The 23992-nt window shown below is 39.5% G+C and overlaps 1 protein-coding gene across 4 annotated transcripts in view; it reads right to left on the reverse strand.

Annotated features, from left to right (window-relative positions):
* col14a1a (collagen, type XIV, alpha 1a) overlaps nucleotides 1-23992 on the reverse strand; it is a 161131-nt gene that overhangs the window by 2598 nt on the left and 134541 nt on the right. For all 4 annotated transcript variants that reach the window (XM_085291188.1, XM_085291185.1, XM_085291187.1 and 1 more), the window contains 7 exons: nucleotides 13842-13895; nucleotides 13668-13739; nucleotides 11153-11188; nucleotides 8958-9024; nucleotides 8623-8814; nucleotides 4825-4902; nucleotides 3648-3803 (listed from right to left, as the gene is read on the reverse strand). In XM_085291188.1, coding sequence (XP_085147314.1) covers nucleotides 3648-3803; nucleotides 4825-4902; nucleotides 8623-8814; nucleotides 8958-9024; nucleotides 11153-11188; nucleotides 13668-13739; nucleotides 13842-13895 — 655 coding nt within the window. The remainder of the gene's footprint in view (nucleotides 1-3647; nucleotides 3804-4824; nucleotides 4903-8622; nucleotides 8815-8957; nucleotides 9025-11152; nucleotides 11189-13667; nucleotides 13740-13841; nucleotides 13896-23992) is intronic.

Raw genomic sequence — 23992 nt, forward strand, 5'->3', positions numbered from 1 at the left:
CGACTGTGCTTCCTCAGCTGCTTCGATGTGGCTTTTGAGGTGGAAAAAAATATCAGTGTTGTAATCTATGTTTCTTCTTAGGAGAAACAAAAAGCACAAACTGAGAAATTAGTTCAAATAAACACTGTGACATTTTTATAAAGTGTTTGGAGAATGTTTAGAAAATGTGTCAGATCTTTATTTTACCTTTCTGGATGTTAGAAAGTGCAAATAAAGATTTCTAACACGGAAAACAGATGACAAGGAAAACACGCCTTATGAGTCACCCTGACTGAGATCTTAGGAAGACATCTGTTGCAGTTAAATACAACACATTCAAAAATGTACATTCAGGCAAATTCAGAAAAAATAGCTCTAAAGGAATGAGACCTATGAAGCTTGTGCCAGTTTTTCTGATGCATCACCATTTATATCTACATAAAACATATTTTTCTTACAAGATCAATATAAACAAACAGTTTAAACTGATCTTGAGCATAACATATAGTGTGAAACACTTCACATTGCTCTGTCTAAAAGTAACAACATCCTGTCTTTCACCATCTTAAAGGGCCCATAAACCAATGTGCATTTTCTAAAGGCTATGCACCAGATTATTTTGGCAAACAGCACCCCAGTGAAGTGTGTATGTTTGAAGACAGCTGGACTGCCTTTTGTACCATCTTAATGTTTAGCTAAGCAGCTTTTGGTTTAGTTGTAGGCAAAAAAGTATTGGGCCACACCTCTTAATGACTTGCCAAAGGTGTAGGAAATCAAGCACCTAACCATGCAATCTTCCTTTACAAACATTCGTGAAAGCTTGGGTCGTTCTGAAGAGCTCACTGGATTTGAGCGTGGAACTGTGCTGCAGTAAGTTTCTTCCCATCAGCTTCAAGTGCGATTATTGCAAATTGCAAGGGTTTATCAATCATAGCAACTCAGCCACATAGTTACAGATCACGTAAAGTCACACAGTGAGGTCATCAAATGCCAGTGTGTAAAAGTCTCAGACGCTCTGCTGACTCAATATCTTTGGAGACTTTGAAAAACCTCCCTTTGAATTAACATCAGCACAGAAAGTGTGCACTGTGAGTTTACATGGCCGAGCAGCTCCTGTAGGCGTAACGTGAAGGTGGCCCGGTACTTTTATCCAAATAGTGTATTTTACAAGATTTTAACAACTTAGGAATGTGGGAAAAGGACTTTAATCACCCTTGTTTGGGATAAGATCAATTAGGCCAAACTAAAGTTAATAATTTACATATATCCTTTGATGTAATATTTTATACTTTTTCCATATATTTAGATTGGTAATGGCTGACATTTGATGGTTAAAAACCTCATATATCATCTTGAAGCCGTGACACTGATCCTTGTGTAATGCACTAACTGAGCCATGATATGTTAACTACACTATTCAGGTTGACAAATACAAATGTAGGAATAAATTCTACTTGTCACAAAGACACAGTTTGAGGCCGCATTTTATTTGCTTTAAAATAAAAAAAACAACTTATTTTAAGTGGTCAGGGAGGCTGTGTTTAATCTGTGCACATTTGGGACTAGCACTGAGGATTCTCGCAAGTCATAAAGTACAAAAAGACACCATTCAGACTGGAATCCATCACTATAAAATAAATCTGGTTTGATGGATGAAGTAATGTCTCATCTATCAGCTACTTTTAGACGATGATACATCATCAGGGCAACTTGTCAGAGTCTGTTAGACGTGTAACGTCCAAGCTGAGATGGCCCAAGACCCTATAAAGCCCTGCAATGGCCTCATCGGTATGAATATTCAATGTCGTCAAAGACGTGTGTGCAACTGCATATTTTATTTGATCTAAATACAGATGAATAGCTTTGGCCTTCTAACGTCTTAATCCATCGGTGTGGACATGAATGTATAAACTTCACAGTGGAACAGCCATAAAAGTCGGGTAGCTCTCAAATTCCCCGAACACTTTTACAAGAACAATAACTGTGCCAGAAACAGCTGTCACTGTGAAAACAATATTTGAGTGTTTTACACATATAAAATATGCTTTATAAGGGTGTATAAAGACCAAACAGGCCTGGTTTTGTTTAAGCTGCTTAGAGCAGCAAGTTAGCAAACATAAAAATAAACCAAATTGCTCAGAATAAAAGTAATATCGCTCGAATACAGAAGGACAAATCAGGGCAAGTCTGGATAAACAGCAGTGAAGAATGTTTTGGTAAGGTCTGGATATTTCATGTTTTGACTCTGGTCACAAAAATATTCCAGTCAAGATGTTATTTCGATTCCTGGTGGCAGCTCCTCACCTACTGTGCACACTTTTTATGAATGTGCTTTTGTATTCATTTGTCTGCAGCACACGTTCTGCTCTGTTATGCCCCCCATATGAAGCTATTAAAAACACATAACTAAACCTAAAGAGAAATCAGTTGATCCTTTTGTGTGGATAAGACAACATTGTAGTTGGATTCTTGCTGATAATTTGAACCTAAAATCTAATGTGGAATTTTAGCTTTTCCATACTGGGGGAAAATTAGGGCAACTGCACCGATGCTTTTGTTTCCTGCACCTCTCTTTCTTTTTCATTGCCTTGATTTGATAAAGAGTTATTACAGAAAAGCAAAGCACACACAAATATGTGGATCACCTCGTTCTCTGTTTTTGTAATGCAGCTTTGTTCCAACCAGTCATTAAATATCTGAGAGTGGCATCTCAATGATGGAGACTGAATTTGCTGCTTTAAAACAGCTGACAGGTTACAACAGCTAATGATTACACTGAAAACAGGAATACTGAATGTAAATTGAGGTTCATCAAAGTGACATTTTTCATTTGTGCAATAACAATTATTTTGGGAATTATGAATTACTTTTTTACACCTCTTTAAAATAGCCTTAAAAACAAGTACAGCATAGTAACACTCCCTGTAGAAACCTGTATGTACTACTACTTCCACGTGGGAACCAGTATTGCCAATGTAACTGCAATCGTGAGTCATAATTTTAAGTTATACTTTGTTAATTGCATTCATCATATTTTCAAAGAAAATCAGCCTAACTGACAATTACTAAATATATCAGTTAAGCATTTTTGTATTTACGATTTTCACCAGAATTTAGCTGAAAAACAAATCATGAGTAACAAGATGTTGGATATTGGGATTACTTCCGCTCCTTTTGAAGTCTGCAGGAAAACGTCTTTCTGACATGACTTCTTTCCTGATGATTTTATAGGTTCTTTGCTGATGTTGAATAAAATGTGAAGTCTGCTTTGTAAATCTTGGTCATACTATGATTCAATATTGAGGATTATCTGTCAATCACACATCAGTAGCCAGTGAGTGTGCGGTCAGATCCATCCCTCCTCATCACGTCTGCTTTTTTGTAACTAAGAAATAAATGTGTGACATCACGGTAGCAACATGCATCTTTCATTCTGTTTATAACTGTGATACAACTGCAATCTCATGTTACCTTAGTAAGAACTCAACTACATATGTTTTGTGTGTCTGAAAAAACCAAAACATTTGGCCAATATGTTGGCTTTTTAAATTGACAAATATTGGTATCAGTCCTAAAAATCCAATATTGGTCAGGTTTTATGTACCTCTGCCAAATCCTACACCCTTTATTTAAAATGGTACCAATGCATGAAGTTGAATGATATTTACCTCCCACGTTGTATCCCAAACAGGAGTTTGCATCACAGTATCCAGGCTGACCAGCTGGTCCTGTGGTCCCTGGATTCCCGGGCCTCCCCGGTGTCCCTGGGTTACCAGGTCGACCAGGTGGGCCCTGGCTACCTGTCCGTCCTTCACCTGGCAAACCTTAAGATTAAGGAAAGTGTTCTGGTTAAAAAAACAACAAAAACTCCCAAAATCCAAGTGTTTGTTTGACATTTAGTAAAACGATTCTCAGCAGATGATGCTGGGTGTGAAGGAATAAAGGGAAAACCACACAATTAACAATGGCAGCCTGTGTACAACCTGTCACTGTACCATCACCTCTTCAATGGCTTTTAAATCCTGTCTCCTCTATTAGCTGGAAAAACATGATCTGAAGGCAGCAAGTGTTTGTTTGTCACTTGTGGATAAGAAAGGTGATGGTGAATGTCATGAGGGCAGGAGCAGGAATAACACAGTTCTTCGCTCACGCTGAGCCAGAGGCATCTGTTTTCTGTTTTCACAGGAGAAACTGCCCCACCAGGACTCACTTCAGCAGTCAGCAGAAATATGAAATCAATATTTGGATGGGAGTTTCTTTTGCCAGGGGCTAAAATTATCATCCCACAAATATTTCAGAAAAGTACAAGGTCCCCACACCTCCCCTCAGCACCCTCATCTTAGAAGAGACTTCCTTTTTCAAAATCTGAAGTTTGGGCTTCCTTTTTTTTTAGTTATCTGATCACAGCAAAGTTTTGTCAGCTTGTTCTAGAAGTATTGATCGCAGTAAACAGAAAATCCCAGCACTGACATATTTTCATAACACGAGCCTCAAATTCCACAAAGCGTACCGGGAAATCAATACAGAGAATTATATTCATGGTCCAAAATGCCTGCTTGCTTTCCTCAGACAGCGATTCAACAGAGAGTAAAGTAAATCCAAAGCAGATTAAGTCTCTGTGCCATTTAATTCCATTGTTTCAATATTTGAAGCCGCTGTGGTTTATTCAGTGGAAACACAGTGAATATCTCCCATACGGTAGCTCCAGCTGAAAACACCAATAAGAAATGTTCAGGAGCAGAAAGATGCCAAATGATCAGATTTAGAAGCAGCTACAGCGCCTTGATGTGTAGCTTGGAGAACGCTGGAGAGAGAGTGTTGAGTATTCCCGGGCTCGTCTCTTACCAGGAGATCCGGGTGGTCCTCGAGGCCCCTGAGTCCCAACCCCTGGAGTCCCCCTTTCTCCCTTCTCTCCTGGCAGACCTGGAAACCAACAAAGAGATGCACATTTAAACATAAATTCACATCTTACATCTGTCCTCTTGGGTGTCTGCACAGATTAAGGGTTTATAAGCTTTATATGCAGGAGGGAAGGCACAGGTGGAGTAAATGGTGAACCTGATGGTGAACCAACATGTTTCTCAAAGGGCAGGTAAACATCCTAATACTTTTTTACCGGTTTGCTGTAACATATTACAATTACAATTATATAATGGACAGGGACATAATGTTTGGACTCTCAGCTTTTATTTGAGGGTATCCACGTTCAAATTGGATGAAGGGTTTAGGAATTTCAGCTCCTTAACAAGTTCCAACCTCTTTGTAAAGGGACTAAAAGTAATTGACTCAAAGCCTCTTTCATGGGCAGGTGTGGGCAATTCCTTTGTTATGTCATCAGTTAGGCAGATGAAAGGCCTGGAGTTGATTGGAGGTGTGGTGCTTGCATTTGGAAGATTTTGCTGTGAACAGACAACATGCAGTCAAAGGAGGTCTCCATGCAGGTAAAAAAATGAGCTGCGAAAATAGAAAAAAAAAAAACATCAGAGAAATTGCCACAATAGTACGAATGGCAAAATTTACAGTTTGGTACATCCCGAGAAGGAAAGAAAGTTCTGGTGAACTGAGCAAGCAAAGAGACCTAGACGTCCATGGAAGATAAGAGTGGTGGATGTTCGCAGAATCTTTTTCATGTTTAAGAGAAACCCCTTCACAACAGCCAACCAAGCGAACAACACTCTACAGGAGGTAGGAGTATCGATATCCAAGTCTACCATAAAGAGAAGACTGCATGAAAGTAAATACAGAGGGTTCACTGCAAGGTGTAAGTCACTCATAAATCTCAGCAAAAAAAAAGGGTAGATTGGACTTAAAAAAAAAAAAAGCTGGCAGAGTTGTGGAAAAATATTGTTGTACAGATGAAACCAAGATCAGCCTCCACCAGAATGATGGAAAGAAAAAAGTATGTTGAAGGTGTGGAACAGCTCATGATCCAAAGCATACCACATCATCTGTACAACATGGCAGAGGCAGTGTGATGGCTTGAACGTGCACGGCTGCCAGTGGTACTTGGAAACCCGTGTTTACTGATAATGTGGCACAGGTGTTCAGATACATACTGTCTTAAGCCAGTTGAGTATGCATTTCACTTGCTGAAGACTAAACTTCGGACAGAAAGGCCCACAAACAAACAGCAACTGAAAGCCACTGTAGTAAAGGCCTGGCAGAGCATCGAGGAGGAAACCCGGCATCTGGTGATGTCCATGAGTTCAAGACTTCAGGCTGTTATTGCCAGCAAAGGGTTTTCACCCAAGTATTAGAAACAAACATTTTATTTACAGTTATTTAATTTGTCCAATTACTTCTGAGCCACTGAAACGAAGGGATTGTGTTTAAAAAATGATTTAGCTCATCTCATTTTTATGCAATCTTTTTGTTCAGCCTGCTGAATCAAAGCTGAACATCTGAAAGACTTCAACTGCATCTGAGTTATTTAATTTATTATTAATATTATTATTTATTTGTCTGTTATATTTAAGATCCATATTTTTTTATTTATTCCTGATTAAAAATGCCAAATAAAAACATTTTTATGAGTTTTTAATGCACTTTATCTGTATTTTAATTGTCTTCATGCCTTTTGGCAAATGAACCAGATTATTGATGTTCAAACAGGTTAATTTGTTTTTGAAGTCTAATGATGGCCAATCTCTTTGAGCCTTACTTACAATATCAAATACAAATTCAACAGTGAATTAATGTCATATATGTCTGCTCAATTTTTCATGAAATAACAAAGGAACGGGCCTCTCCAGGCCATGAATCCGCTCCTCAGTCAGCTGTCCAATTACTTTAGATTGTCTAAAAATGAGGTACAGTGTATAAAAAAACATTCCAAATAATAATTCCCATCTTGGTTGTTTGGCTTAGAATCCACCACGGTGGAGCCAAAAATACAAAAATGCAAATTATTAGCCTAACTGTAGTTTCAAGCATTCATTTGTTGTAGTCGTCCTTCCAAAATGTCCCAAACCTAAAGGTGTCTACAGACTGTAACATGAGTTCATTGCACCTTCACAAGTGTTAAGTTTGAACACTATTACCAAACAATGTATAATATGGCACAACCTCTTACTTTTGTTTGTTTGTTCGGATGAGTAGGTCTTACATTTACTGTCTCTATCAGTAGTTAAGCTTCTGAGTAATTGTCCAATACTTGCTCTTCCAACGTTGTATTATATGAATATTTTCATAGAAAATTTGCTAAATGAATTATGCCTCTGTGATCAGCCCAATAAAATGTATGATAAACCCAACGTCTGCTCTGCGCAGCTGTTCGAATGACCTAATGGAATATTTTTGTACACTCTAATATTAAAGAACCACATAAAACTAATGTGCAGATTTTCTGCCGTGCTGCTTTTACGACCGCCTTAATCAATCGCATCAATAAAAAGGAAGTAAGCACCACGAGGCTGGAAAACATTTGACATTACCTCAAATAAAAATGCGTTTTCTACTACGGTGGCTTCATTATGACTGTAACTTGATGATTGCAACTCCATTGTCTCACTGTCTGTCAATTTTACTGAAAATATTCTAATGTTGAGCCTGATTCTGGTAGCCCTGCGCTCACCATCTGTTCATAAGAAAGCCATACATCTTAGAATGGATGCTTACTCTGGTTTCAGTTCTATAAAACAGTAAATTAGTGTGTTTGTAGTAGACCAGTGGCTACAGATCATAAATGTCATTAGGGAGACTCAAAGACCTGAACCTTGACACTTCCTGACACAAGTTCAAGTGCTCTGAGCTTTCCAAAGCCTTCTCCGTGTGAGTGTGTGGGTGTGTGTGTGTGTGTGTGTGCGCAGGCTCATTCAGCATGTGGTTCTTCGGTGTGGGTTGCGTGTTTTCGTGATGAGAATGGAGCCTCATAAAGGCTGTTTCTCCTCTGAGGGCTCGTGGCAGGGGAATGACCTCATGGATATTAGAGTTACTGTCTTCTGGCCTGGACTGAACCTCACAGGAGCGCTGATGCTGACTGTGAGTTTGTCTGGAACCTACACAGACCACAAAATACAGCAAACAAGCAGGCGGGATTGAGAATTTCTTGCTTTTTTCCCCTCCCCGAATCCTTTCTTTTTCTCACTGATAATTAGTGACATGGAAAAACATGGAAGCTCAATGTGTTGAGCTTTTGGGGGTTTAAAGCAACTTTTCAAAATTCAGCATTTGTAATGTATAATTCACAGAGATGACGGGTTTCTGTCTGGACACTGACAATGTACAGCTGAAATAATGAGCACAGCAGAACCAGACAGGTTCATCTGATGGTACTCATAGTCAGAAAATTGGTACTTATTTTACTCAGAGTGCAACTCACACTAGGGGCTCTACTTTTCTCACTGCAGTTTTTATTTCATGTGTATCTCGCAGCTAATATTCCTATTATCTGTCTTAAAGACGTTAAATTACTTCAAAGGCTTGTGACTGTATTTTTCTTTATGTCTTGCTAAATATTACACACAAACACATGCCTAATAAATACTCAAGTTTCTGTCTTTTTGATGCTGTTAAATGTGGGATGTTGACTCCTCAGCCATAGCAGTGATAAGGGGAAAAAATGACCGATGTGTGCCTGTTGACATGAGCTGTCTAATGTCAACAAACTCGGATTTTAACCATGAGCACAGCTTTATGTCTCACCCCTCTCGCCTGGTTGCCCGTTCTGGCCGTTAGTACCGGGAAAGCCTGGCCTCCCGGCTGGACCTTGCTCTCCCTGAGGACCAGGGGTGCCTCTCCTACCCGGCTCTCCTGGTGGTCCAGGCACTGTTCGGACTGACACCGCTGGCTGCATGGGGATCTGGTTCAGGAAGGAGTTGTAACGCGACAAGTGGCCTGAAATAGATGGTGGAGATTGAATGATTTGAAAACACCCAGATTTAACTTTTGACATTCATGTATGTTTTGTTATTTAAAAAAAATAATCAGAAGTAATGAAGCATGCTCGTGTTAATCTGTAAAAAATCGAGATTACTCACTCTGGATGAGCTGTTCACACACTTGACGTGCAATAGCTCGCACAGTCGCCTGGGACTGCACGTCACCCTGGAAGAACAAACACAGAGCTCGTAGGATCTGACTTTACACAACCACACAGACATAAACTGCCAGACCAGACGTTGATAAAGTGGTGGGCGGGTGTTTTTTTATGGGTGTTTAATGAGTGTACTCCACCTTTACTCCACACTGACACAAAACAGAAAGCCAGAACCATAGCAAGTACGTGAAAACTGGACGATTAAATATAAATCCAGATTTAATTACACTAATTATTTGGGCTAACTTTGTTGAGTGTGCTTCTATAGTTTGTATTTTAAAAATTAATCTTTTTTTTTTTAAAGCAGTTAACTTGTCATGAGGAGTACTACACAGGAGGTGTGAAAAACAACCCAGACTACATCTCAAAAAAGATGAAATTACAAAGCCAATAACAAAACGTTTGGGACGTTGTATTGCATGTAAAATGATTTGTGGCTCTCATAACCCATATATTATTCCCAATAAAAATAGAAAAAATATCAAATGTTAAAAAGTATTCACTATTTTAGGAAAAATATTAGCAATTTGATAGCAGCAACAGCATGTTTAGCATCCCCTCTTCTTTTAACAACAGCCTATAAACATCTGGTAACTGAAGACACCAGCTGTTGGTCTTTTGGGAGAGAAATGTTGTCCCATTGTTGATTGACACGGGACTTTACCTGCTCAGAAAGATTTTTTTATCATGATCTTCTTTATCATATTTTTTTTCATATTGTCATTTTGTTTAAAAAGTGGCTGTCAGTAGTTACTTAAGAGGCACTGTGTCAGTTTTGCCGAGCAAAAATTTAGAGAGGAAAATGTTTAAAAGGTTTGTAGCTTGTAATTTACCACAAATGTCATCAAATTTCACAGAGAATAGAAGCATGTCTCATTTATATGGACGAGCAGGATTCATGTGTAATTGCCACTGGTAGATGGCTCAGGGCTATGAGCATGGTCCCATATTTCTAGTCTTCAAAAAACAAGTATTTTAATGAAACAGATCAGAACTCAGGAAGGGAAATCTCATTACAAACACACATAGAGCGTAACTTTCATGTAGTTTTTAAGCTAATATCAGAGCTTTTATGTACCAAATGCAGCATTCAACAGGACTCATAGAGATCTGAAATGTGTAGATTAATGTCTTTATCTTAGAGTATGTAATATTACTTTAATTAATACCTGCATCAATCGCAGTACTTGCGAATGATGGAAATCTGACAATATTTCTTTGTCTTTTCTCACATATCGTGCTGGTCAGCTGTTATTCTGATGCTCCACCTGTGCTGTCGGATTTACCCAGAGAACAGCTGTGCAAACATCCACCGCCGATGAGCAGGTCTGCTTGTTTTTGTACTACTGAAGTGTGTGCTGCTTTCGATAAAATGTGGATCATTATTGAAGTGAACTGGCTACCTTGCACTCGACTGAGTGCATCTTTGCTAATTTGTCCTGCTTACTAAATTTGCCCCCTAATGTCAGATTATCTGAACCCCTGTCTCTCTGACTATGAGCATCAGGTGTTTGTTTATATAAGAGCAAGAATACACATTAAAAATAACATTGCATTAAAAATGTATTGTTTAAGAGTTACACAATTCACTAGAGCTTTCCTACCATCACAACTGGGCCACCTCACCCAAATATACACTAAGAAAAAAAAATCCTCTCGCACGTTTTCTCCCAGCCTTTCATGTCACGTTGTACTGAAATTAACTGCAGCAGGGTACAAATGTCCCCAATAGTTGCTTAAAACGAAGCAGAAACAGGAATTACAGGTTCGATTCAAGCTGGCAAGTTGCGTGTCTCTCAAGCCCTCGGCGGTGACGGCCTCTTTCCCGTGTCAGCAGAAATACAGACCCTGCACTGCTGCAAATTTGGACCATGAACACTGATTTGATTTGGTGCGCCTTAAACGAGGCTGAGGGAGAGCAAGAGGAATAGAGTGAACGTTTGTGCAAAAAGACGAACAGGAAATGGTAACTGCGTGCTGCAGTACGCTGCGGTTTCTCCACAACATGGGCGGGAGGTATTAGTGAGTAATTGTTAGAAGTTTTACTTCAGCAAAAATAACTGTATTTCCACAGCAAAATAAAACCAGTAAAACAAGATTTGCTCTAAAGAGCTGCAAAACAGTGGAAAGACTTACTCTTTCTCCTTTATCGCCTTTGGTACCAGCAGGACCCTGGAACATAAAAGCACATGAGGAGAATAAACAGTCAACAGGGCTGAATGCTCACACACAGCCATCTCTTTTTCTGTCCCCATCTTATCAAGCCCCATCTCTTCATCTCTTTTCATCTCTGACATAACAGCTAGTACAACTAAATACATCTAAAATATGACAAAATGAGCCCAGAGTCTTTGTTTTCTTTCCATAACACTCATGAGCTCCAAAGTTAGAGTGCTCACAAACAGAGGGCATCATCTGTGTCTTGGATGGGCTTGCTTTCCTCCAATGTCAACACTGTAAAGCACAGAGATGCATATCTGAACACGGTACGCGCATACTCTGAAATACCTGCCAAGCTTGCATATCAGAGGCAAATAAAAGACAAAGATTTCCTGGCTGCGTGGACCGTGAGCTGATACAATAAATATAAGTTTGATGCTGCTGCAGCTTTTGAATAGAGTTTTGTTTATCTTGGGAAAACGTGTCCTTGACCACCAACTGACAGGCTGCGTTTGTGTGTGTGAGGGAGGCTGAGCTGAGAGGGATAGAGAAAATGCGTGCATGCTGGCCTGGGATATTATATGCATATTATACCACAGATGATAAAAAGGCTTTGCCAACATTTGACACAGTGGCTGAATTGGAGTGCAGGTCTGAACAATAAAAGTCTCTTCCTGGACCTCTGCTGCGTGCCTGTTTGGAGGTTCTGAATCTTCCTGGGCACATAAATGTCGACTATCTCATCAGGTGCCAAAGAGCACAAGAAAGACAGAAGTACAGCTCTGGTATAAATCAAATTTCTTTTATGACTCAATCAAAAGTGTCTTTCCATCATGTCTTGTATACAAAGAGTCTTTCCAAAGTGCAGAGTTGGTGTTTTTTCACTCAAAATATTTCCCATTTTATCTGAGAAGGAAAGTCCACTTGCGAAGACTTCAAATGTGGACTCATAAAACAGCCACTAGGTTTGTTCCTTTTTTTCCTTTTCATAACCAGCTAGTCAACCCCTCAGGTGGTTGACTAGCTGGAAACCACATCCAGAAACTGTATCTGGTCTCAGTCCCACAAACTCAGGACGTTGGCGAGAGCTACGACGTGTTTCAACATCTACTGACAACCAGAATGAGATTTGGCAAATATGCAAGTCAATCAAGGAGTAAAGCATATTTAGATTCTCACTCAGTCTTCTCCCTTCCAAAGACCTCCATGCATATGTTTTGTTCTAAGTCTCTATTCAAAAGCTTCATAAATCCCTATATTTACAGATGGCACATAGCATTTCCAGATGCACCATGTCTTCCCTAACAGAACAGTTTGGGTTTCACATTAGATGCTCGAGGCAAGAATTTGTAGAAAGTGCAGAATGACCTTCTTCTCTGCATTTTTAAACTCTATGCTCACACACTTATCTAATTTGTCAGAGTAGTGGGATAGATGTACCAGGTTCTACCTCAGACAAACAGGTAGAGTACTCCAGGACTCACTTCTGAAGCAAAGTGGTAAATTTCCCTCCAGAATTAACTGTCTGCTATTTTAAACAACTTGTTTAAGAAGAAAAATATTCTCCTGCAGCACTGGTGAAAGGTTGCAGGGGGCAGAACAGACAATGAATCAGTAATTTCTGGTTGAGATAAAGTTTGAAACTCAAAGTTTAATAAAACGCCAGGAAGGGAAATGTTTTTCCATTCATTTAATAGATGCATGTTTGTACATCTCGTAGAATCGCCAGATGTGATCTCTCACTGTTTTTGGGTATATGTTGAGGAGAGAGGAAGTGATTTATAGCCCTACTGTCTGAGCCAAACTTGCTGCTGGCCTGCAAAGCTGACCCAAGACTAGATTAGCTGTCACAGGACTCCACAGTATCATCTGTTCCTGTTAGCATTACACAAAGCATGGATCCCCACACCATCTCCTCAGCATCCTCATCTAAAATTATGTTTCCTGCACAAATTATTTTAAAGGGCTAAACAAGTCTGACTTACTGTACTTCGGATATTAAAGCTAAAATAAAAGTTTTGAGGCTTCTCAATTTGCGACCAGTAAATCATTAAGTTGACCTTAAGCACCTTGGTGGATGTAAGATGAATTCTTGTTAACATGTTAACATGACCCATATGCACACAGTACCAAAAACATGACCTCCTTGGGAGAGGTTGTGATGTTAGTTTGATTACTGCTCAAAAGCGGAGGAAAAGGGAAATATAAAGTGGAAGAGAACAAGACTTCCTCAAGGACTAATTACATCTGAATATGAGGAAAAAACAAAATGTGTATTTACACTTCCTAAACTTTGTGTAGGTAGGTTTATGTGAAGGTTGGTTAATATGGTTCTGGTCAGACAATAAGGTGTTTTCTTAGCATACACAGCGCATCATGTCATAATATTTCATTGCAAAGTCCTCAGATAAATGCAGTATCATACTAATCTTAACAACAACAAAAAAACAAAACCGAAAAACAAACAAACAAAAAAAACATTTTCACCCACAGGAACTCCTTGATCCCCTTGTGGCCCTGTTGGCCCACCTGGTCCTGGAGCTCCTGGTGCTCCTGGTGCTCCCTGAAAAAGGTGCAGATGGAGAACAAAGATGGCTAAAAGCTGAGGGATCAAGTGGATTTTTCACACAAAATCACAGTGGAACTAATAAGAAAACAGACTTACAACTGGTCCTGGGGGTCCTCGTTGCCCCTGTGGTCCAGTATTACCTGGCAGACCCTGCATGAGTGAAATACAGTACATTTATTAAAGTCGGCTGCACTCTTTTAATTCCTGTGGGCTTCTCTGGGAACCCAAACGCTGTTGCATCTGCAGCTTCTGCTGGTGGTAACTGCACACACCAAATCAAATCTACTTTCATTTTATACAAAACACAGTTTTATTATTTTTCACTCTCTTTTACTTTTACACACCGCTCTGCATTTAATCATAAGTTATTATTCATCCCTGACTCACTTCAACACTGCGTCTTTTGTCTATCCTCACCCCCTACCGCCAACCGGTCCTGATAGATGGCCCCGCCCCTCCCTGAGCCTGATTCTGCTGGTGGTTTCTTCCTGTGAAAAGGGAGTTTTTTCTTCCCACTGTTACCAAGTGCTCACTTATAGCTGCAGGATCTTTACCTTACAAAACCTTTAGGTGATTGTTATTGTGATTTTAAATGCACCTCTACCACTTCATGCATGATACATTTATGTACTATGCAGTGATTCTTTTTCAAAAGCACAGTTTTTACATCAGAAGCACACTGAAATTGTGTAGGCCAATTTTCTGAATGCCCGCATATAATAACATGATTTTAAATGACATGATGGTGGACTTGTTTTAGGTCAAAATATAGTTTTAATTCGAATTGAACAAATTCCCTGTTATTAATACACAGTTTGGACGCTGAACACGGCATCGTAGTGGTCTGGAGAACAGCTTAACCTGAGGTTAAGCTAATCCTTTCATTCCAGTTTGGATGTACTTTGTGGTTAAACACTGAGTCCCCTTCAGTCTTAACAGACTCAGATTAACCTTTGTGAGGGGAAGCCATCCATTAATAACAACAAAGCAACATAAACATGGAGAGTATGACACAAATGAAGACTCCCCAGTGGGGCTACATCCTACTGTCACCAAAGTTAAACTGTCATCCTTTCAAATAAATATAAGCAGTTTGTGACAGCACAACAAAATCTGCACTTATTGCACAACAAGATATTCCGGAGTTTCTCTGAAATAGCTGAGCTGCTATGAGACATCTGAAAACTCTTCAGCGAGAGTTACTCTGGTGTCACACAGTAAACACTCGTCAACCCACTAATGGGACTCTGGAGAGGGTCTCAGATCCTCCCAGTAGTCATGCCTGAAAATGTCAAATACATACTTTGAAATCCTTTCAGTCTGAGCAGAAGCGAATGAGGAGCAACAAGAATTCAAATCTTTGTGAAGCAAATCTGCTGAGGTCCTGGGCAGAAGTCCGCCAGCAGTCGCACTAAATACTCACCATTTAATCACACAAAATGTTTCATTAATGCAAGTATAGTAAGGATGTATCCATCCAGCACTAATATAATGTCTAATGTACACACAAACATCATCAGTTACAGCTATAGTGCAATCCTGATCTTTCCTTTTCTGTCTCTGAGGTTCAAATAAGAAATTCAGTCTCCGGCCTTTTCTCACAGAGGTCAGGCTCATGAAAATGTATCACTGCTGTTGCATTTCAGAATCAGAGCAGCTGCAGGTTTAAGGGCTATAGTCTGAGAAACTGTGGGGAGCCTAATCTAACTGCAGCATAATATCCATCAACAGTGCACAGGCTCTGTTTTTGTAACCTCTATTAAAAAGTCTTTGTATTAATTTTAAACTTTCTATGCAAAGTCCTGCGAGGACACAGACGGGTGAGAACTGTAGCGTCGCAGTGTTGGATAATTTATAAGTCACCAGTAGATCCCAAATAATAAATGTGCGAGCCAAAGTGATGGCCCTCACAAGAATTTCATCAGGGTTTCATGAGCCTGGATCTTGGGGAAAACTTGGATCAACTTAGTTTTCTCCTGAGTTGGGAAACTTTGACAAAATAAAGATTTATAGCTTTGCTTGATCCATTTCTCTGTGATATTACGAACAAATAAAGCACCTCGGAGACAGTTGCTGTTGTTTCATCTGATCTAACTGGCAGCAGTCCACTTTTAGGCAGACTTGTGTTTGTTTTTTCTCCAAGCCAGGCTATCTTTGGCTTATATACACCTCTTAAAGACTTCTGTACTGTGTGTATGCCCATAGGAGGAGAGTGATACTGATACAGTTTTACCGTATCAGGAAAGGATCATCTTCTTTCCCTAGCTGGCATTATACACACTGGATGATACAGGCTGGTGTAAATCCCCATTTATTGCTAATCCCAAAAGTACCACACGCATTGTGAATGGCTATTAAGTTTCTCTAATTACTGCTCAATTGGTAAAAGCTTCCTTTCTATATTGCAGTTAAATGACTGTTGATATCAGAGATTGCTGTTGCATCGATAACATCTGATGAACTGATATTTAGCGCTATTCCCTCCTTCTTTGGATGCATTGAGAGCACTGCTGGATTTAATTCCACAGCAATTAAAGCACTGATTAGAGATATTTTCTCTATTTGCATGGAAACTGAATTCTCATTAACAATTTGCGAGTTTACACACCAGTGCACTGTGGGTTATTTTTAAAAACATAAAATTCACGGCAGATCTGTAGCATGTTGATGAAATATTAATGTGGGAGGTCAGTCATGCACAGTGGCGCAGAGGGGACGCCTCTCCAATCGAGAGCAGCTAAAATTGCTTCCTGAAAAGTAATTGAACACGATTACACTCAATAATTAGGTTGGTAAACACGGTATTCCTTGAGTGTATGATACAGTGCAGGCTGGTGATTGTGATATCCCACCAGGGCTCCAAAATTATGTTTTTCACTGTTGATTATATCTGTAATTTCCAGTTAGATTTTGTACCTCCCCGTGTCTGTTGTTTCAGATACCTCCAGCTCTGGTGCATTTCCTACCTTTGTGAATGTGCGCTCCACCCTAATGAGCTGCACCTGTGTTTAATTGCTCCCCCTCAGTGTATTCAAGCCGTTTCCATCTTCCTCTGCCAGACAGCGTTAGAGCAATGTGTCAAGTGTCCAGTAATCCCTTTATTGTGTCAATCGGCCTGTGTGTGTCTGGCTTTGTTTCTGACACTCATTCTCATTTTGTTAGCTGTGTTGGACCAGTCGCTCGCAGACTAAACCCCTCAAGTAAAAGCTGCCCTTTTGAACTTACACCTAGCATCTGTAGGTAGTGGTAGAGGAAAAAAGCTGTAGATGGAAATTATTCAATATATTGCTTCAGCTATAATCCTGAACTGTTTCATAATCTGTTTTTAGTGCAAATACGCTTAGTTAAGAAGCTTCAGAAAACTTTATATACAGTATTATGTTATGTTATTTTAGAAACCTGTCAAAAACCTTTTAAAACAAAAAAATTCCTGAATTCATGTTGTTATAGCCACATTTGAGCTGGCATACTGGAGTTCTCTGAGAAGTCAGAAATTAATCAAGCATAATATTCAGCTGCAAGTAAAGATTTTCATTTGAAATCTTAATAAAAATAATAATAATGTGCTTTATTATTTAATCTATCTGCCGTTTTGTAAAGCAGTCAATTTGAATATTCATGGCTGACAACAATAATTATATTATAGCATTAAAATTATTATTTTGATTAATGAGCTTGCACATACTGATCATTACAGAAACAGAAAAAACATTCTAATGCTGTTAATTTAGGGCAACTATGACATCAGTTAGTTGAATACTGTACTTTACTAATTAGCAGGTTGAGGTGATGATGTAAAGACATTTTGAGTAAACATACGTTGGAAGCACAGCTGCTTTAGTTTCAGTGTTACTTTCTTTGTGTTGCTCTTGCTCGCTAGCTAGCTTACTCTTATGATTTATGTTAACAGCAATTTTTCAGTTTTTTCTTTTACTATGAGCCAAAATGTCAGCTGTGAAAAACCAAGCGTATTCTGACTCAGTGTTTTGGATTGTAAATCTTTCCATTACAGTCAGAGTGTTGTTGGATGCAGTCTGTAGCGTAGCGTTTGAACACACAAGCCAACTCTCGATCCACATTTGTAGCAGCTCTGCAGAGCCTTTAACGTTAAAAAATATTACAATATGGTGCACACTCTAATATAAATGATGTACATTAGTCTGTCAAGCGGTATCAAACTGAGCATTAATATTTTAAAAGTATTAAAGAACTGAGTCCAGAAAAAAAAAAGAAATAGGAAAAAAAAGAACAAATCCCTGTCAGCATTAAGTTCACTGGCTTAAGTGTACTAAGACAGCTGGACTCTTTTACTAAATGCCCGCATCATTATACTGTATTTGCTGCACAGTCTGACAGATACACCTGCTGTGTTTCTCAAATCACGTTCTTTCTTACACACAAGTTAAGCGCTTAAGAGCCTTCACACAATCCAGTACTGCTACGTGAGGTGCTCTACAAGTATCTGTATGGTGCACTCATAGTGAACAAATATCACAAGAGTGACTACGCAGTGGAAAGAGGGAAAGGGAACGGGCACATCATCAGCTGATGATGCAGATGCTAGGTGCTTTTACACTGTTTAGGTGCTTACAGTACTGTGCAAAAGTCTTGAGCTACCCCTTTCTAATTTCTTTAGTTGAATCTACAAAAAACAAACAAGATGACACAGTTCAGTGGCCATAAAATATGCACCAATTTTGCACCAAAGAGATAATTCCCATAGACCTATTACCTAAAAACTGACATATAATCAGGATGGTGTGCAATGTGTCCTAAAAAACAAAAATTGAGGGAACTGGAGACGTGGTGGACAGAAGAACTGGCAAGCCTAAAAAACTATCTACAGCAGATGAACAGTATCTCGAAGTCCTTAAAAAATAAAAAATAAAAAAAAAATCTGAGGATGCATCTGGCCTTCAATTCATCCATCTACTGTTCATCAAATCCTCATCAAAATGGTCTCGATGGAAGGATGGCTGTCAAGAAGGAGAGAGGAAACAGGAAAAGGCTAAGGTATGCCAAATTACACAAGTATTGGACTGAAAATCGGTGGAAACAGGTTTTATGGACCGATGAATCTAAATTTACAATTTTTGTCTCAAGTAGTCATCATTACAGTGGGGAAAATGAACAGGCTTCATGGCTTTATGGTAGTTTCACTGTTTAATGGACAGAATATCAAACAATAATCCAGAAAAAGCACAATAAAATTATAAACTGATTTGCATATCAGTTAATAAAATAAGTATTTGATACCAAAGTAGAAACCTTTGTTGGCAAACACAGTGGTAAGACATTTCTTTTAGTTGGTTACCAGGTTTACACAGATCTCAGGAAGGATTTTGGCCTACTACTCCTCACAGAAACCCTCAAAGTCCTTTAGGTTTCTTGGCTGCTGCTTGGCAACTCAAAGCTTCAGCTCCCTCCACAGATTTTGTTTAATAGGATGGAGGTCTGGGGACTGGCTAGGCCAGTTGTTGCCTTGGTGGTATGTTTTGAGTTACTGTTATGGTGTAAGACCAATCCATGACTCATCTTCACTGTTCTAGCAAACAGAAAGAGGTTCCCATCTAAGATTTTTACAGTACATGGCCCCGTCCTTTAGCCCTTCAGTGCTGTGAGGTTGTCCTGTTCCCTTAACAGAAAAACAGCTTCAAAGCATAATGTTTCCACAATCGCTTCTACAATTGTTTCCATGACAGCTCTTTGGTCTTGTCCATTCCACACGTGTGCTTTGCAGGGAGTGCAGAATTATTAGGCAAATGAGTATTTTGTCCACATCATCCTCTTCATGCATGTTGTCTTACTCCAAGCTGTATAGGCTCGAAAGCCTACTACCAATTAAGCATATTAGGTGATGTGCATCTCTGTAATGAGAAGGGGTGTGGTCTAATGACATCAACACCCTATATCAGGTGTGCATAATTATTAGGCAACGTCCTTTCCTTTGGCAAAATGGCTCAAAAGAAGGACTTGACAGGCTCAGAAAAGTCAAAAATAGTGAGATATCTTGCAGAGGGATGCAGCAGTCTCAAAATTGCAAAGCTTCTGAAGCGTGATCATTGAACAATCAAGTGTTTCATTCAAAATAGTCAACAGGGTCGCAAGAAGCGTGTGGAAAAACCAAGGCGCCAAATAACTGCCCATGAACTGAGAAAAGTCAAGCGTGCAGCTGCCAAGATGCCACTTGCCACCATTTTAGCCATATTTCAGAGCTGCAACATCACTGGAGTGCCCAAAAGCACAAGGTGTGCAATACTCAGAGACATGGCCAAGGTAAGAAAGGCTGAAAGACGACCACCACTGAACAAGACACACAAGCTGAAACGTCAAGACTGGGCCAAGAAATATCTCAAGACTGGTTTTTCTAAGGTTTTATGGACTGATGAAATGAGAGTGAGTCTTGATGGGCCAGATGGATGGGCCCGTGGCTGGATTGGTAAAGGGCAGAGAGCTCCAGTCCGACTCAGACGCCAGCAAGGTGGAGGTGGAGTACTGGTTTGGGCTGGTATCATCAAAGATGAGCTTGTGGGGCCTTTTCGGGTTGAGGATGGAGTCAAGCTGAACTCCCAGTCCTACTGCCAGTTTCTGGAAGACACCTTCTTCAAGCAGTGGTACAGGAAGAAGTCTGCATCCTTCAAGAAAAACATGATTTTCATGCAGGACAATGCTCCATCACACGCGTCCAAGTACTCCACAGCGTGGCTGGCAAGAAAGGGTATAAAAGAAGAAAAACTAATGACATGGCCTCCTTGTTCACCTGATCTGAACCCCATTGAGAACCTGTGGTCCATCATCAAATGTGAGATTTACAAGGAGGGAAAACAGTACACCTCTCTGAACAGTGTCTGGGAGGCTGTGGTTGCTGCTGCACGCAATGTTGATGGTGAACAGATCAAAACACTGACAGAATCCATGGATGGCAGGCTTTTGAGTGTCCTTGCAAAGAAAGGTGGCTATATTGGTCGCTGATTTGTTTTTGTTTTGTTTTTGAATGTCAGAGATGTATATTTGTGAATGTGAAGATGTTATATTGGTTTCACTGGTAAAAATAAATAATTGAAATGGGTATATATTTGTTTTTTGTTAAGTTGCCTAATAATTCTGCACAGTAATAGTCACCTGCACACACAGATATCCCCCTAAAATAGCTAAAACTAAAAACAAACTAAAAACTACTTCCAAAAACATTCAGCTTTGATATTAATGAGTTTTTTGGGTTAATTGAGAACATGGTTGTTGTTCAATAATAAAATTATTCCTCAAAAATACAACTTGCCTAATAATTCTGCACTCCCTGTACATCATCTGGAAACCTCTATAAAAATTCATGTTAACACTGGTAGGCATTGCTGAAACAAAAAGATGTGAACAAAAGACATAATTGTCTTAAAATGGATTTGATGAAATGTGGGGAAAAGCATAACTAGCAGTCAGGTTCTGCAAATCAAGCACTTGGATGTCTGATCATCAGTAAGTGTGTGCAGAAAAAAAATCCAAGAGCTTCATTTCAGACTCTACAGGCCTTAGTTAGCATGTTAAATGTTAAAATTCACGATAATAATAAACTGTATTTGTTTGTGCTTTTCAAACCACTCAGGGTCACCTTTCAGTACAAAATTAACAAGAACATTATTAAAAGAGATTTCAAATCCAGGAAGAATAAGATTGTAAAACATATAAAACAAGATGCTTGTGAGTGATACTCTGATGGAAAAAGATGGGATTTGAACTGTGTCAGAGATTGTAGTGGACAAAGGTGAAGTGGTAATAAGTTCCAAAGATGAGGTGCAGCTCAGGTAAAGCTTGTCAAGCTTGTTAGACTTATACAAACTCTTTTTTTGCCTTAAATACTGTATATCCATGTACATTTGCACATTTCAATACATTTCACATTTTCCTAGCAAAAAATGAAGAATGAGGGACGGCTCAAGTTTTTTTCCACAGTATTTATTGTATTCATGCGAAAGTGTAGCAAAAACATAAGGCCAAAGGCACAAATGCTTGCAGATCTTAATAAATGTTTTTGGTGAAAGTGGCATTTCTAGTAGTACACAGTGTGATGTTGCTTTGAGACAACATTACAAATCTTAAAAGTCATGTGTAGGGATGGGTACCGGTGTCCGGTGACATAAACGGTAGTAACCAGACCGAAAAGCAGCGCACATTTCGGTGCTTTATTTCGGTGCTTTTTTTTCCTGAGCTGTGATACACTTTAGATTCTAGCCAATCATTTTACGTTTCCGAGGATAGTAGGCGGGGCCAGGTACGTACGTTCTGTTAGAGCAGAGCTACAGATTAAAAATGCCCAAGGCGAAGCGGTCAAAAGTCTGGCTGTACTTCACAGCAAAATATGCAAACTCAGCAGCCTGCAACAAGTGCTTTAAGGTGATATTGTGATACTGTCAAAGGAGGTAACACCAAGAATCCGATTAAACAGCTGGCGACGCATAGCGTTCTTTTTAAAAGCCGAGAAATGCGCCGTATTTGATAGCTTGCTGCGAGACCTCACACCGTGCACGTCGGGTGGGTTGCCAGTTATCGGACCCGGAGCAACATCCCCCAAAAACCCGAAGAATAGAGTCCTGGCCCCTAGCCCTGCCAGTGTAGCAGAAATGATGAGGATGATGATGCAGCAGCAGCCGTTCTTCTCTGCGTGAGTAGCTAATTTACGTTGAGTAGGCTAACCACGTTATTACATTAATGCAGGTAAGGTGAACTAGCAAACATCATCATAGCTACATGCTGCTGTCTTCTTGTTTGATGGCAGATACTCCCTTCACCCTGGCTAAAAAGGCTAAAGTGACCAAAGAAAAAGTGGAAAACAGTTAAACATGAGAGGTTTTTGGACAAAGTTTGTGTTTTTTCCATTGTTTAAGCACTGCTTCCAGCCAAGAGTGATACCATATATGCCACATAGCTGCAGAAAAGGCTAACATTGTTATCTTTTTACAAAAAAAAAACAGCTGAACATGAGAGGTTTTTGGACAAAGTTTGTGTTCTCCATTCTTTAAGCACCGGTTCGAGCACCGTTTAAGCACCGGCACCGTTTCAAAAGTACCGATTTGGCACCGGTATCGGATAAAACCTAAACGATACCCATCCCTAGTCATGTGCTACATAAGTAAGTACTGAGTGTAACACAACTTTAAGTCAGCATGAGTTGTACAATTTGTGGAAACTTCACTGTGAATTCAGTTTGACTCTGTAGAAAATTTCTGATAATCAAATCTGAACTTTCTCAATACTGTATTTAAATTCAGGTGGCAAAAAGATCAAGTAAAAAAAGTTTAAGTTTACAAAGATGTCACTGACTGATTTAATTAAACCAAATTATAATATAAGTTGGTTGTTTTCCTTCTAAAAGTTCATGAACTCCAAACCTCTCTGGCACTGTGAGAAGAAACTCTGGCCAACATGCAAGCATCCTCAAGGAAACCACATGACAAGCCTGAAAACTATGCAAGACGTCTTCTGACAACTACCACTGAGGGGATGAGTGCTTGGGCATGTGTGGGCCAAAAAAGAGACAGCAGATGGATGAAGTGCAAGACTTTCACCTCTCCAGGAGCCAGACACGGACAACAGGCTTCTATGACTATGTTACATATTTGGAATAAACCTCCTTTTTTCTGCTTGCTGATACATTACCCTCTGGCTATGTTTCTGTTTTGGTATTTACAGTGCAGTTGAGCATTGTAAGGCCTGATCCCGCTGTCAGCATCAACTACAGACCAGCTGGTATCACAGAGCCCTAAAAGTGCTGGATCTCATATACTGTGAATGCTGTACATGAAACCAGGGTGATGTAGCTCTGAACAACTGGGGGAAGACATGCATGGTTTTATGAAGACACATAAAACTAAACAGAGAAATGCAGCTGGACATTAAGGCGCTGTGCAAAGCTGGAAATGGACCATAAAAAACGTTCTCAATAAACACGCCTCTGTTTTCACTTTCTTTTGTATGGTATTATTTATCTAACTCATTTAACTGAATGCAAACTTTGATTTTCATATTAAAGAAACTACAAAGAAATGCCATGAATATTAATGAATCTATGTATATTTCCTCAAAACTTATTTAGTGTATTAGAGCATATTTTCGTGATGACAGCGGCGTGATTATGCAGCTGTTTTACTGTTTTATCTTTGCAGATCTCATCCATTGTGCCTTTTTTATTTAGATGTTCACTTTCAGAATTGTATTTTACACCCCATTAAATTAAAACGTCCACCCCTATGTAC

Source organism: Mchenga conophoros, linkage group LG11 (genome assembly GCF_057382185.1).
Source record: "Mchenga conophoros isolate Kocher_MC1m ecotype Shallow Benthic linkage group LG11, M_conophoros_male_GT1.1, whole genome shotgun sequence".
Taxonomy (NCBI): Eukaryota; Metazoa; Chordata; class Actinopteri; order Cichliformes; family Cichlidae; genus Mchenga; species Mchenga conophoros.